The sequence below is a fragment of the Guillardia theta genome (assembly GCF_000315625.1).
Source record: "Guillardia theta CCMP2712 unplaced genomic scaffold GUITHscaffold_52, whole genome shotgun sequence".
Taxonomy (NCBI): domain Eukaryota; class Cryptophyceae; order Pyrenomonadales; family Geminigeraceae; genus Guillardia; species Guillardia theta.
The window spans coordinates 22,559-35,469 of record NW_005434622.1 but is presented as its reverse complement, the minus strand read 5'-3'; the positions used below and the strand labels follow the sequence as shown (position 1 = coordinate 35,469).

Here is a 12,911-nt window from a genome sequence, read left to right as displayed (position 1 = left end):
GGGGGAGTAGGGTAGGGGTCACTCGGTAGGAAGACTCGTAGGGAAACAAGGGGGTGGAGGGGGTAGAGGCAGGGGAGGGGTATGGGTAGGGGTAGGAACAGATAGAGTCGGAGAAGGGGATTCGGAGTTGATAGATCTCTTTCACTTCGATCAAAAGGGGGTGGATGACAGCAGGGGTCATTGGTAATTCATATCCGAAACATAGATGAATGAGGGGTACTTTACCTGAACATAGATGGGGTAGGGGTAAATTCTGGATGTTTGTAGTAGGTGGGGTAGCAATCAATTGAGATATGAAAGGGTGGGGTAGACGAGGGTCAAAAACACGGGACGAGAATCTCGGGAGAGCTAGTTAGTAACGAAGGTGTGGACATGGAGGAAGAGGATGGCTGAAGTCAGGAGGAGAAGAGCATAAAAGGCTGAGTCGATAGAGCCAGCTCCCGGCAACAAGGCTAGAGCTGAGAACATCAGTATTAGCCGTAATACTTGACACGATCACTATGATTTCCGGTTTCATGTGAGTACAGAGTGCAGGAGCAAGTGGTTGGAAGTTTGCACGTATAAAACTAGCAATCCTTTATGAAACAGGAACAGAGCGACAAAAATAACTTGTCTGATGCACATGCTGCGCAGGTTGTGGGTACATCAAATTCATCGCAAAAAAACCAAAAAAAGTCTACGAAGCGACAAAGGAATCATGTACAAGTGATCAGCAAAAGAAGGTAGGCATATAAAACAGCTCTAGTCGGCCCCAGCGATCTCTCAATTGGACCTTTTCCGCGTCCATCTGTCAACATGGGTTGTGGGTCCTCTGTCGCGACCAATGCGAGGGAAGCGCAAAGGTCTCGACTCGTGGTGGAGGGTCATGATTGCAACGTGCCTGCATTGCTACAGGATTGCAGCGTTGCTTTCTTGGAACAGTTTGCAGCAGCAGCAGAATGGAAGAAGTACGAGGCTAGCAGCTATGTCATCAACGGTCCAAACACGTTTTGCTGTATGTTCTTCATAAGCCGTGGAGAAGTCTCTGTTCATGATACAGGAAAGCAAACCAAGAATTTGTCCGATGGGGATCACTTCGCAGAGACAAGCATGTTGCTTAACGAGGAGGGTTACACAATAGCCATAGCAAACACGGACTGCGAGCTGTTAGTGCTGAAGAGAGAAGCTTTCTTCACGTTGCTTGAAGCATGGACCAAGCTCGCACCAGCCCTGTTCTCCAACATGGATGACCGCGATCAAAAGCACATCTTAGAGAAGGTACAGGAAGTGCAGGTGGATATAGCTTTGCTTGCTGGCCTGCGCTAAAACAATTTCAGAATAAGGGGGAAGGGAGCAACGGCAAGCCATTTGCTCGCTCAAACTTGCAGAGGAAAAGCACAAAGCTAATGTTGGACGAAATCGTTTCGAGAATGGCCGAAGTTCAAAGTTCGGAGGGCCAGGAGCACTTGAGCCGATTTGTTGAGGTGACTTGAGCTCAACACTGAGTTGCTGCTTCCAGTGCTGACTTGTGCATCTGTCAGCTTGTGCACGATAGCATGCTTGAGGCTGAAGGAAAGAAAGATTCCAAGATGCTGCGCGTCAAGGTGGCGAAAGACAACGCGAGGTAACGAGAAAGAGGAGAAGCAGGAGGAGGAGGAGCTGGAGGAGGAGCTGGAGGAGGAGCTGGAGGAGGCCTGTTGAGTTCCATCCGCTGACAAGACAGCAGACCAGGGCTGCTTGTTTTCTTGAACCTGGACGCTTATAGAGACACGGAATCTTGCAGGTCAGCACTGGCTCTTCCCCCTTCATCCTTTGATTCGTGTTTACAGATTTCCTGGAGACGATGGCCCAGGGATTCTGATGGAGGACCACATCGGGGATAGGTAGGAGACCTCGATGTGCAGCAAGCGGTTGCTGATGCTGCTGTGCTGTAGCTCCATGTGGCGGGTGCGATGGATCTACACCAACACGTGGGGCATCTACAACACCGTGAGCTAGTCTGTCCATCCTCGTCAAGACCGTTGACCTCCGGCAGGGCTTCGACGGGCAATACCATCTCTGGGTAGGCTCAGAGAAGGACTCTCCTCCTATCGATCCCGATCTCTTCATGCAGTGAGTCTTGGATGACGAGCGCAGTCGAGAAGTGATCTTGTTTTGCAGAAAGAACAGGATGCCTTCTTTTTTCTTCTGCTGCCCTGTTGCGGACTCGTCAGAGGGGATCAAGGTAAACCTCGTCTCCTCGTCGACAAGACCTGACAAGATTCCAGACCATGCACAATCTTTCTTCTCCGAGAAGCAGACTCTTCCTCCCTGCCCTCCCCAACTGATCTTCCAGCCTTCATGTACATACGGCTGGGGAGCGATGTTGAGTGTAGATGAGATTTGAAGTGCGACCTTGTTGCAGCCATGTTTTATATACGTAAAGGTTATTATCATCGTCACCCTTCACATGATCAACATCGTTGCCGCTTCTTTTGTTGTGTTCCTCCAACTCCATCCCACCCCGAGCTCTCTGAATCTCTCAGACCAAGTCTTCTTGCGACAAAGGAAGAACTACGATGGAGTTCTTTGCCTCTCCCATTCTCTTCCACCTTCCGAGTCGATGCTCCTGCCCGACGCCAGCGACCAGGAACCTCCCTGTTGAGGAGAAGCAGAGCGAGTTGACGAAGCCTTTCACAGGCAGCTGTGCCACCTCCTCCAGCGACGAGTTTTGATCTGCACACTTCCAGAGCCGCACCAGCCCATCGCAGGAGCCGGAGGCAATGAGGTCGCTGTAGTTGAGAGCAGCGACTGAGGAGATCCAGTTGGGGTTGCCGAACTCGTCGCTGCCGTGAGCCACCCGGCGAATCACCGTCGGCTTCTTCTTCATCACTGACCACAAGCTCACGCCCCCGTCCTGCGATCCTCCGCAGAAGAATTCTTCGTTGGACATGGCAACGGTGTCGATGCTGTGGGTGTGGCCCCTGAAGATGAGCTGCGACTCCTCCATCACCTTCCACAGCCTCATCGTTCTGTCTCGCCCCACTGACACGCAGCGTTCTCGAAGCAGGGAGGCGATCCCGTTGATTTGGCACTGGTGCCCGAACAGCGTCTCAACATAGCACATCTCGTCTAAGTTCCAAATCTTGATTGTCCTGTCTAGCGAGCCGGAGAACAGCTGGTGAGTTCCCTTGCGGAAGGCCAAGCAAGTAACAGCGTCGCGGTGCCCCTTAAAGCTGCTCGCCAGCTTCTGCTGCCTAACATCATATACATGAACCAAGCTATCCTTTCCTCCGATCGCGACGTACTGCCCATCTTGACTTACAGCTAGTCCGTTCACAACCTTGCCAAACTTTTCATCTGGAAATATCTTCTTCTTGGTTCCTGACTCCAAGTCCCACAGGTACACCACTCCCTCCTTTCCTGCTGAGCACAAAGTTCTGTCATCTCCAGCAAGTGCAACGCTGGTGACTGAAAGCTTATGACCGCGAAGAACCTGGGAGACTTGTATATCCTTTCCCACCAAGTGATCTGCCACATGTTTGTAGCGCTTCCCCTTTGCTTCAGCAATGTCTTGCTGTAGACGATGAGCAATTGCATCTTGGTTGAAGGCATCTGCGTCGTCGTCCTCTTCGATCTTCTTCACCTCGTTAGTGACAGTTTCAAGATACTGTTTGGCAAGCCGAAGCCTCGTTTCGTCTGCTGTTTCTAATGCAAACTCATCTTCGCTGCCTTCTCCCCCGCTTTCGAATCTTGCTTCTTCCTCCGCGCTGAAATCATCACCACTAAGCTCTTCGTCGTTGAACGCTGCCTTCTTTCTGCTACTGAATTTATTGTCCCCTTCATTCTTACGCTTGCTCCCTGCTCGTTTCACAGTTTTTGCCGGCGCCATAACGAGCAAACTTGAGTCCTCGCTTCAAGGCTTAAGATTCTGACAGTAGGTCATCGGGTGAGAGATGTCTTCGTGCTGCTCTCTCCTTCCTTCTCGTGCTTCGCCTCTCTTCGCTCTCTCTCCCTGCTCCTCCCTGCCAACTCCACGAGCTCTCTCAGATCGCACGTGCGATATTAACCGTTTTCTAAGTCCCCGCTTGCAACGGTTGCAACGCCGCGGTACGGTGCTCCGAGGCCGCGTGTCCGTCCCGGACGGTCCGGCGGCGGCCCGGCCGGAGGCGGCCGCGGCGCCACCGGCCGCGTCCGGCGCCGATCCGGGCCGAGGCCCTCCGGGGACGGGAGTCGGTCGGAGCCTCCGATCAACCGGGCGCCGGGACTCCGGGGAGTCCGGCCGGGCCCGGCCCGGGCCCCCGGCGGCGGCCGCGCGCCGCGCGGCGGGGCCAATCAGACTCACTGATGTGAACAGCGGCCCCCCAGCCGGGGACTGGCAGTGCCATCCCGCCAAACTTCGGAAACGGGCAGCGCCGGGCTCCGAGGCCCTCACTGCTTCGGAACTTTCACAGTTAGTAAGGCTTCACTGAACTCAGTTGCCCCGGATTGCTTGCCGCAGAGGAGGCTCTTACTAAGTTATAAAACTTTACTAAGTTATAAAACCCGGCAGTCACATTCCGGTCTGCCTGAGAGCTTCGTCAATGTGACGGGCTCAAATTTAAAGCGAGTCTTCAATCATTCCTGTCCCCTAACTCTGCTCTGCTGTCTGGAAATGATACTAATTTCATAGCTCCATAGTCGTCCCTCCTTGTTCAGCAGGTGCTGTTATCTTCGCCCAGGCATTCATGCGGCAACTCGCGCATGCTTCTTCACTTTTTCAAGGACTTTTTCAATGTCTGCTCCAACCACATCGTCCATACACTGTCCATTGACGAAGAACTTCCAGGAGGAGGCCCCAGTCAAAACATCAACAGAATTGAGAAGAGTACATTCTACCTGAAAAGTTGGCATACAAGAGATCGAGCGAGAGGTAGCAGTTTCATAGTTTTCGTCCACATCTACCTGGAGATCGTGGCATGAGCGTTAGAGAGGATCAGCCGTGACGACATGCGAGCTTTCCTTGTAAAACAACGTGTTGGGGTTCTCCAAAGCCATTTCTTCATACTTGCTGGCGATTCGTTTGCATGGCCCACACCTGATTTCATGGTTCGCCAAGACGCCATCGAAAGCTTTCAAGGGCACGGGTACCAGGCAGCTGTGAATTCTACGACAACGAGTTTATCCTTGGCTTCCTTGAGCTTCTGGAAGCTAAGGTCAGCTTGTTTGACCTCACATTGCAAGCAATCTACTTGCCGCTTCAAACTCATCTAGAGTGTGCAAGTACTGTACTCCTCCGCCTCCTCTCAGCCGCAAGAATCCGCTTTCAGCCTGTGGTGCCGTCATACAGAAGTTTGAAATGGTCCTCATAGTTGACATGCGACTTATCCAACGTCAACATGGTTCTTCCAGGAAGCAACCCGTTGTAAGGGAGTCGAGTCGCGCTTGCGGATAGGCATAGGGTGCATAAAACGGCAGAGAATCTGTCAATCATCTCAAAGTGCTTCCACACCCGGACAGCTTGCAGATAGGAGGGACCAATCTTGGACTGTGCTCACAGGATTGGGACAAGACGGCGTGAGGGTATGGGAGCGCACGATGAAGGAGCAGATAGAAGCAGCATGATATGATGACAAGGAGAGGAGCAAGCGGGTGCAGCGGTCTTGCCGCTCTAACTCCCGGCATTTTTACTCACAGGCGCAATGGCGTCATTTCCTCCTCGGTTTTTACGACCCAACCCTCATACAGCACGACTGACATTCCCCAACTCATGGTCGACTCACCGGGGCGGCCGCCGGTGTCGCGGCGGCGGGTGCGGCTGGTCGGGGCGAGGCCCCGGGCCCGCCTGCCCGCTCATAGGATCCGCACGGTCGGTCACTCAGCACACAGCGGCGTGATGACGCGCCCGCTGCCCGACCTCAGAGGCCGCCCGGCGGAGGGTCTCAGGGACTCGAATCCGACATTCATAACTTGGCACATCATTTTTCAAAGTTTTGAACTTACTTACTCATTGAGACTACTACCGTACCGACAAATCCAGAGACCGACTGGGACTCCAGTAGTCAACGGTGGACTCAGTGGACTGGAAGAACAAAGTGATCGTAGTGCTGTTGTTGACTGTAGCCTGGGCTTGAAGACAAGGGTACAACAAGAGCGCCACAATTTCCTTGCTGGATCTGCAGAACGTGACTCAATTATCTCTCGCGAACAAGATTGTAGGAACAGACCTGGGATAGAATATGATCTTTTGTCCTTTCCACGGCAGAAAACGGCCCTGCAATCGTGACAGGGCGAAAATTCGAACCTGAAGGGCATTCTCTGGCAATGAACACCCGAGTGCCGAAATACATCTCCAAATTTCTAAGGGAAGATGCATTCTTGCCGACGACGAAACCTACTTTAGCGTTGGGGATGGTGATGGTTTGGGAACACGGTTCGTTCCTGGAGACGTTAGCAGGAAGCGCTCGCTTTCTATCTTCTTCCACCGGAATTGGCTTTTGATCCATGGCTTGAGTCTTCTCTTCAAGCATATTGTAGATTGAGCTGCTCCTTTCGCTGCTGTGAGGAGGTCTCTCATGCCCTGCAGAACCAGTGCCCGTCGTATTCGATGTGATATCGTAAATGGACGAGAGAGGCAAGGCTAGCTTGTCTGCGATGAGCTTTCTGATGGCCTCAAATTGCGGTGAAGTTCCCGTGATCTCGATCGGACGAGGTTCAAACCGTCCTGCCCTTGTGACTGTGTGGACAATCTGGACCCGGCATCCTGTACGAAGCTCTAGTTCTCGAATGTTAGATCCTCCCCTGCCAATGAGCAGGCCAACTTTCTCGTTTGGTATTTCTATCACATGCGTGCGCGAGGCCGCAGGTTGACTGCCTGTATGGGTATTCCCTGGCATGATGCAGGATCATTGAAGCGATAGGAAGTACGTATGTTTTGCATGCTACCTGCCAGTGCTGTGGGATGTGAGGAAGCTGTCTGCTGGTTTGCATTACTGCCGGAGCTATCAAATGATCATTACGATGATAGTCATTCACAGTCAATTGATCAGGTTTACCTGTCATTCTTCGATTTTCAATTCATATGGTAGGTATGACACAATATTTGAGAAATGCAAAAAGTCATTCGAAAAACTCGTTGCAGTTGATATTTACCGAAGGCGACCAAGGCGCTGCAAGAATTGACATGCCTGGAGTTGGACACAAAGAGCATCAGATAAACAGCTACACCTTGGTCTAATAATGCAAGCAATGAATAACCTTTCGGACTCTGGGAGATGTTGGCAGACAAGTGCGATGGATCTGCGGGGGCTTGACTGAGGTCTAAAAGTGCCTCGTTCCTTTCTGGCAATGGTTCCTTCCGCAAGCGTCAATAATACGCAGAGCCGGTTGTCTCAGAAGAAGCTCACATCGACATAGGATTTATGCCTTTTGAATGCATTCAAGGAAGCATCGTCCTTCTGAGGCTTGAAGGCATCAACACTACCAGGACCTTCTAGTTCGGTAGCTGGTCTCTTCTTGTTCTCTTCGGCAGTCTGCATCGCCTGGTTCGGCACCATAGGAGTGCCGTTCTGATCTGGGTCTACGCTAATGCCCTGGTGTGGGGCTGCACAAGCATCTTCCGACTGGAAATACGTACTCGAGGTGATAGGTGCTTCGCGATTGTGCTCCGATTCTGACGGTTGAACGTGTTTATACGGCTGCACAGCATCATTTCCTTGTTGCAAAGCCTCATCTGTCAGCGACGCGTCGCCAGCATCTTGATTCTCCGGCTCTGTAACGAGTGCAGGTCATCGACAAACAAGGGGCAAAGAAATTAGGTACTAAGGCACCTTGAGGCTGCTCCTGCATTTCATTCTCCACCGCATGTTGAAGCCTATTCACAAGCTCCGCCTTCAACCCTTTGCAGTCCAGGCCGCGCTGCTCCAACTCCTTCCTCAGCTCCACCACCTTTAACATGAGGTTGGTTCTTTTACAATATGATGTCGATGTTCAACCATGCTGACTTGTTGCAAACATTTCATATCTTTACAATGCTCTGTACACACCCTAATCTTTTTTCTCAACTCGACAGCCAACCCTTTCCTTCCTTTCTTTGTGTTCCGTACTGCGGTTTCTCTCACCTACCCCTGCTCTGCTCATCTGTTCTTCCCTTCTCTCTTTTACCTTCATCGTTGCGATCCTCGACGAGTCCATGGCGAAACACTGCTAAACCTCCAGAATATTTGAAATCTTTCTCTGTAATTTCCCACTAAAAAGGATCATATTCTTTAGGAAATTAGCTCTTGCCATGGCCCGGCAATCTCGCCGGCTTGGAGCCGGGTCATCCCTCATCCCCACTAATACCCATTGCCAACAGTGGTGGTCAGAGTGGTGGTGGTCTGCCAGGGTCCTGGCCAGGGTCTGTGGTCCGATCTCCCTTTTTACTCAAAGTTAAGTTAAAAATCAGGTCTGTTGTTGTGGTCTGCCTGGCAGGAGCAGATTCCCAATACTGGACGAGGCGCTAGGAATGAGTCCTAGGTCATCTATGGTTGCGGTCCTAGGACTCGTGCGTCGCCGGTTGCCCCCGAAGGGGTGGGAGGCCTAAAGGTCGGGGCATTACCGATTTTTATAAAGTAGTTTTAATGATGACCATTTTGTACAGTGTTACCAGGAAGCATCTATATCATTTTTACATGTGTCGGTACAAACCGACATGCCAGTTGTCACGTGGTGCCTGCATGAACACCCCAAAAAGTGTTTTTAACGCTACACCTCGGGATTGGATGACTGCTCCTGCCTTCTCCTACATTACATTTAGCTGGTAAAATATTTTACTTCCTTCTCGTCGACACCAATACCGTTGGAAATTCCGGGTGGGGGTTGGGAGCTACCGAATCATCTACCTGAGATTGCTAGGTTCCCAGGGGGTGGGGTATTTGATTGGGTATGAACGGGAAAAGACTGCAGAACAGGTACATGTAGATGATGATCTAAAACACTTATTAGAATACATTATTATAAAGGTACAAATAATTCCACCACCCCTACCCATGATACAGCCTCCACATCAATCATGGCTGTGGCTGAGCACCTCCATACCCCTATCTTTTATATTTGCGCTCAAAGGATTAATGCACAAAGGTCCTCGGATACCACCTTACCCCACCAAGACCAACCAATCTCTGAAGCGCGATGTACCGTGTGTGGGTGGGGTCCAAGGGCAGGTTGGGCGCTATCACGCGGGCAGGGTGATTCAGGAAGGAGACAAGAGGGGATGAAAGGATGATGGTATGACAAGGAGACAAGAGTAGAAGCAGGGCAAAGTGAGAGAAATCAACGAGAAGAACACACCATCAGAAGAAACTTTCCCGAGATTGAAGGATTGTAGCGATGGGCGAGGCCATATCAAGAATATATTCAGATTGTTCAGGGATGAGGTGTGGTGGGGGCAAGGAGAAAAGGACTCAAGCAACGTGGAGCAGAGCAAATAGCGATGGTCAAACGAATGGGATTGGTTTATTTCGTTGTACATGTGATGCAGATTCTTGAATCTCATTTACAGAATCGCTAACGATATTTGAACATGCTGACAAAAGTTCGATCCGCGTTGACAGGTTTCTGAGAATCATTATCCATGATAAAATCATTTAGCATCATCCGGCCTTAGAAGCTTCACGATGATAGAGGTCCGATGCTACAGTGAATCGTTTGCCTTCTAAAGATGAACAATTTGTGAGAAACATTGCTCATTCTGTCTTTGTAAACTGATCAATACCTCATGCCATTTCAGGTATTCTGCGGCGTCCTTGTTATCTGCAGTAGCAAGTAGCAAGTCAGATACTTCCAACATGTTGTGTCTGGAGGGAACTGGTGCCAACTCCAGTAAGTGATTCGAATGTCAACTATGCTTCAAAATGCCTGATACATCTTCAGCCACAATGCAGAGCTTGGGTACAATTCTGAAGAATCAAGGGCAGAATCTCTCACTGAATTCGATGTGCATTACTCCAACACAAAGCATGTCATCCCATCCCATCTTGAATCCCGGCTTTGGAGGACCGAGGATTCCCGACACAAATACCCCGCAGTTGTTTTTCCCAATAGGAAATCAAAGTCTTGCGAGATTGGGCAATCAGAATGCTGCAGCTGTACCGAATTCGTTCAATTTGATGGCGACCAATCAGGACATCAGTGCTTTGCTACACAGCAATTTGAGCAATGCTCCTGGGAACATTCTCAACAATTCGCAATTTCTGAACCTTGGGAATCACGGGCTTGCTTTGAACAGTCAGGCTCCAAGTGTCAACGGTGCTGGTTTGAACTCTTCATTAGGATCAACCTCTGCAATTTCTCCCTTTATTTTCAGCAATATTATGGAATCCAACTTGAGCTCATTAGGAGTTCCCAAACACAACAGCAGTCCTGCGAACGTTTTTCCTACATCCCTTTTACCGGATTCTTCCTTGAATAATGTTCAGATATCAGATGCATCTTTCCAATCTCGACTCGCGGTCTCTATGCCCGGCGCAAATTCGATTTCATCCCTCAATCCTTCTCAGGTTCCAAATGCTCAACTTGTTTCTCAGCATCCCTCTGTATTCAAAAGCACAGATGTCTTGGGAAAACGATCGCAGGTAGAAGATACGAAGAACCCGTTTGATCAGCTGGTTGACTCATACGAGGGTTACAATCGAAGAATTAAATCAGCCAAGAAGGCTGGGGAGCTGAAAGTTTCCAGCAAAGTAGAAATCGATTCCGCAGAGAGAGGAGCATCAAGAACTCGAAGTGGCGGAGATGAACAGCCTCAGGACGTTGTTACTGGACAGTCTTCAACCAAGATCGAGCATCGAAGCATATCTCGGAAACGTTTGGGAATTCTACACGACCGTCGTGGCCGACTACGTGAAGTTGAAGACCTCTTCCTTGACTGCATGGCAATGCGACCATACATTGAGCTTGGTTACTCGTCACAGGTCTCGCTGTCAATCGATGTTGACTACATGAATCATTTCTGTTTTCAGGCTTTGCTGAGTGCATTTGCTGATACCCGTGGAGTGCTTCTGGATTCCATCAGAGAAGCAGCTAGCATAGCTCAGAGTGCAATAGATATTCTTGCTGCTCAGGGAAAATTCCCATCAGAATCTGCAGCCCAAGAGGCACAACGAATGCATGAGAAGAAAAGTTGGATATCATTTGAGTTTGATCCAGGTTTGTTTCATTTCTTCAACTTACTGCATTGTACTGAACCGTGATCAGTGTCGGGAAAAAGGAAAACAATTTCTTGTGGTCCATCAATTTCTGACATAGTTGGGATTTCCGAGGAGGACCTGATTGCAAAGTATTGTTCAGGGTGTTGAACTTTCTTGTCAAGTGAGATCACTTTTAGGTTTTATGCTCACGAAGTTCGCCTTCCTTGTAGGTAATGACACAATAGATGCCCTAAGACGCACCATGTGAACCTTTTAATGATCTTTTATCAGTGAAATCGATTTTGTATGCTTTGTGATCGAGGATTTGGTCAGTTCGATCTCAAAGCAATAAGAATGTATGTTCTGATGCACGTTCTCAGCTTTACTCTGTTGATTCGGCAACGAGACATTTTGTTGTACACACGAAGGGAGCGTCGTGGATGCGTCAGGTAAATTCAATATCATTCTCAACAAAAAAAATGATTTTCTTCGCGCAAAAACAGGGAAAAGACACGGAAAGCAACAAAAACGACGTAAACAAAAGAATTATGATGGTCTCCACTGAGACAATTCACAGTTCTCTAAACCCGATCTGTTGACCAAGGATACAGGGGCATATGATGCAGAGGTTCTCCTGTGTCTACATACTCTGATGCCCAACCTCATCCTAGTCTGACAGGTGTTAACTGTATCGCACGTGTTCGAACGAGATGAGCGGGGTAGACTCGTCAGGTTGACAGCGTCGTACGACATCGCGGACGAGGTATGCACAGAGATCTCGTTCACGATTTGCGCAAGCCTTACAATCGGGGGTAGGATGACTACCAGAAGGTTTTGTCAAGCGTTTCACCGCCGCTGAGCGTTCACACAAGAGATGGGAAAGACTTCCAGTCGGTTTTTACTGATAGATTGACTGCAACTGATGGAGAACAGGAGCATGTTGTGGCGCCACAAAGTTGCAATTCAATGTGTTGGGAAGCTTCTCCACATCAAGAAGTCGCCCGAAGGGAGGTGCTTAACGCGTTCACTCTTCAATCTTGCGCTTATGAATTTGTTGGTAGAGCAAAGTTGATGGCATTGGCGAATTCCATCAGGAAAAGATCCAACGATTTGAAATGTAAATTTCTCACCTGCCCTGGGTCAACTGTGGTGGTATGCTCAGTTTTGCTATACCTTGAATCTGCATGACATGTTCTGACAGAAATCGCAAGAATAGTCTGCAAGGACTATGGGACTCGGATCTCGAGTTCTGATGCCGTTTTCTCGGCTTCACAGAGTCACATATTCACTGAATTATGAAGTAAAGTTTTCTTGTACACTGCAATGCTGCTGGCAGTGCGGCATCCGATCACTGACCGTTCAGTACTCGCCGCCGGCCCGGTGAGTCGAGTCCGACCGTTACTCCCGACTGAACTCCCTGCGCCGGCCCGTCATCGGTTATGCACTAATAACGACTTTGTGCGACGAGCTGCCGCTGGGATCATGCTGCGGATCAAAGAAGCCCAGAGGTACGCTTGAAGCAGAGGGGAGGAGAGGCGCTTGAAGCAGAGGGGAGGAGAGGCGCTTGAAGCAGAGGGGAGGAGATGCGAGGTACGCTTGAAGCAGAGGGGAGGGGAGGGGATGTACGCTTGAAGCAGAGGGGAGGAGAGGCGAGGTACGCTTGAAGCAGAGGGGAGGGGAGGGGATGTACGCTTGAGGCAGAGGGGAGGAAAGAAGGACGAAAGATGGAATGATAATGCTTGTTAACCTCAAGTAGTTATTTGGAGGATATATGGTAGGAACACATTCTATTTGATACCAATGTCA

General features: G+C 49.9%; 5 protein-coding genes across 5 annotated transcripts; 2 read left to right on the top strand and 3 right to left on the bottom strand.

Annotated features, from left to right (window-relative positions):
- Positions 1–795: 795 nt before the first annotated feature.
- GUITHDRAFT_141134 (hypothetical protein) lies at positions 796–1,472 on the top strand (the record flags this gene model as incomplete). Its single annotated transcript, XM_005829367.1, has 2 exons — positions 796–1,257; positions 1,317–1,472. 2 exons carry the CDS (start codon positions 796–798, stop codon positions 1,470–1,472), a joined length of 618 nt encoding a protein of 205 aa, XP_005829424.1.
- Positions 1,473–2,376: 904 nt separating this feature from the next.
- GUITHDRAFT_88039 (hypothetical protein) lies at positions 2,377–3,850 on the bottom strand (the record flags this gene model as incomplete). The annotated part of the gene is made up of 1 exon (XM_005829366.1): positions 2,377–3,850. One exon carries the CDS (start codon positions 3,848–3,850, stop codon positions 2,501–2,503), a length of 1,350 nt encoding a protein of 449 aa, XP_005829423.1. The 3' UTR covers positions 2,377–2,500.
- Positions 3,851–4,471: 621 nt separating this feature from the next.
- On the bottom strand, positions 4,472–5,661 carry GUITHDRAFT_153526 (hypothetical protein; the record flags this gene model as incomplete). Its single annotated transcript, XM_005829365.1, has 7 exons — positions 5,633–5,661; positions 5,315–5,420; positions 5,194–5,268; positions 5,089–5,141; positions 4,960–5,035; positions 4,837–4,902; positions 4,472–4,779 (listed from the first exon to the last, which is right to left on the bottom strand). Coding segments are annotated over exons 1-7 (482 nt in total), but the record flags the coding sequence as incomplete, so codon positions are not given.
- A 350-nt stretch (positions 5,662–6,011) lies between these two features.
- Positions 6,012–8,130, bottom strand: GUITHDRAFT_164089 (hypothetical protein; the record flags this gene model as incomplete). Its single annotated transcript, XM_005829364.1, has 7 exons — positions 6,012–6,113; positions 6,165–6,211; positions 6,242–6,700; positions 7,195–7,291; positions 7,344–7,708; positions 7,767–7,884; positions 8,101–8,130. The coding sequence occupies 7 exons, from the start codon at positions 8,128–8,130 to the stop codon at positions 6,012–6,014; spliced, it is 1,218 nt and encodes a 405-aa protein (XP_005829421.1).
- Positions 8,131–9,637: 1,507 nt separating this feature from the next.
- Positions 9,638–12,358, top strand: GUITHDRAFT_111414 (hypothetical protein; the record flags this gene model as incomplete). Its single annotated transcript, XM_005829363.1, has 14 exons — positions 9,638–9,648; positions 9,707–9,798; positions 9,850–11,124; positions 11,173–11,254; positions 11,303–11,335; positions 11,397–11,433; positions 11,486–11,554; positions 11,609–11,638; positions 11,683–11,733; positions 11,785–11,868; positions 11,922–11,995; positions 12,039–12,116; positions 12,167–12,244; positions 12,307–12,358. The coding sequence occupies 14 exons, from the start codon at positions 9,638–9,640 to the stop codon at positions 12,356–12,358; spliced, it is 2,046 nt and encodes a 681-aa protein (XP_005829420.1).
- Positions 12,359–12,911: the final 553 nt, after the last annotated feature.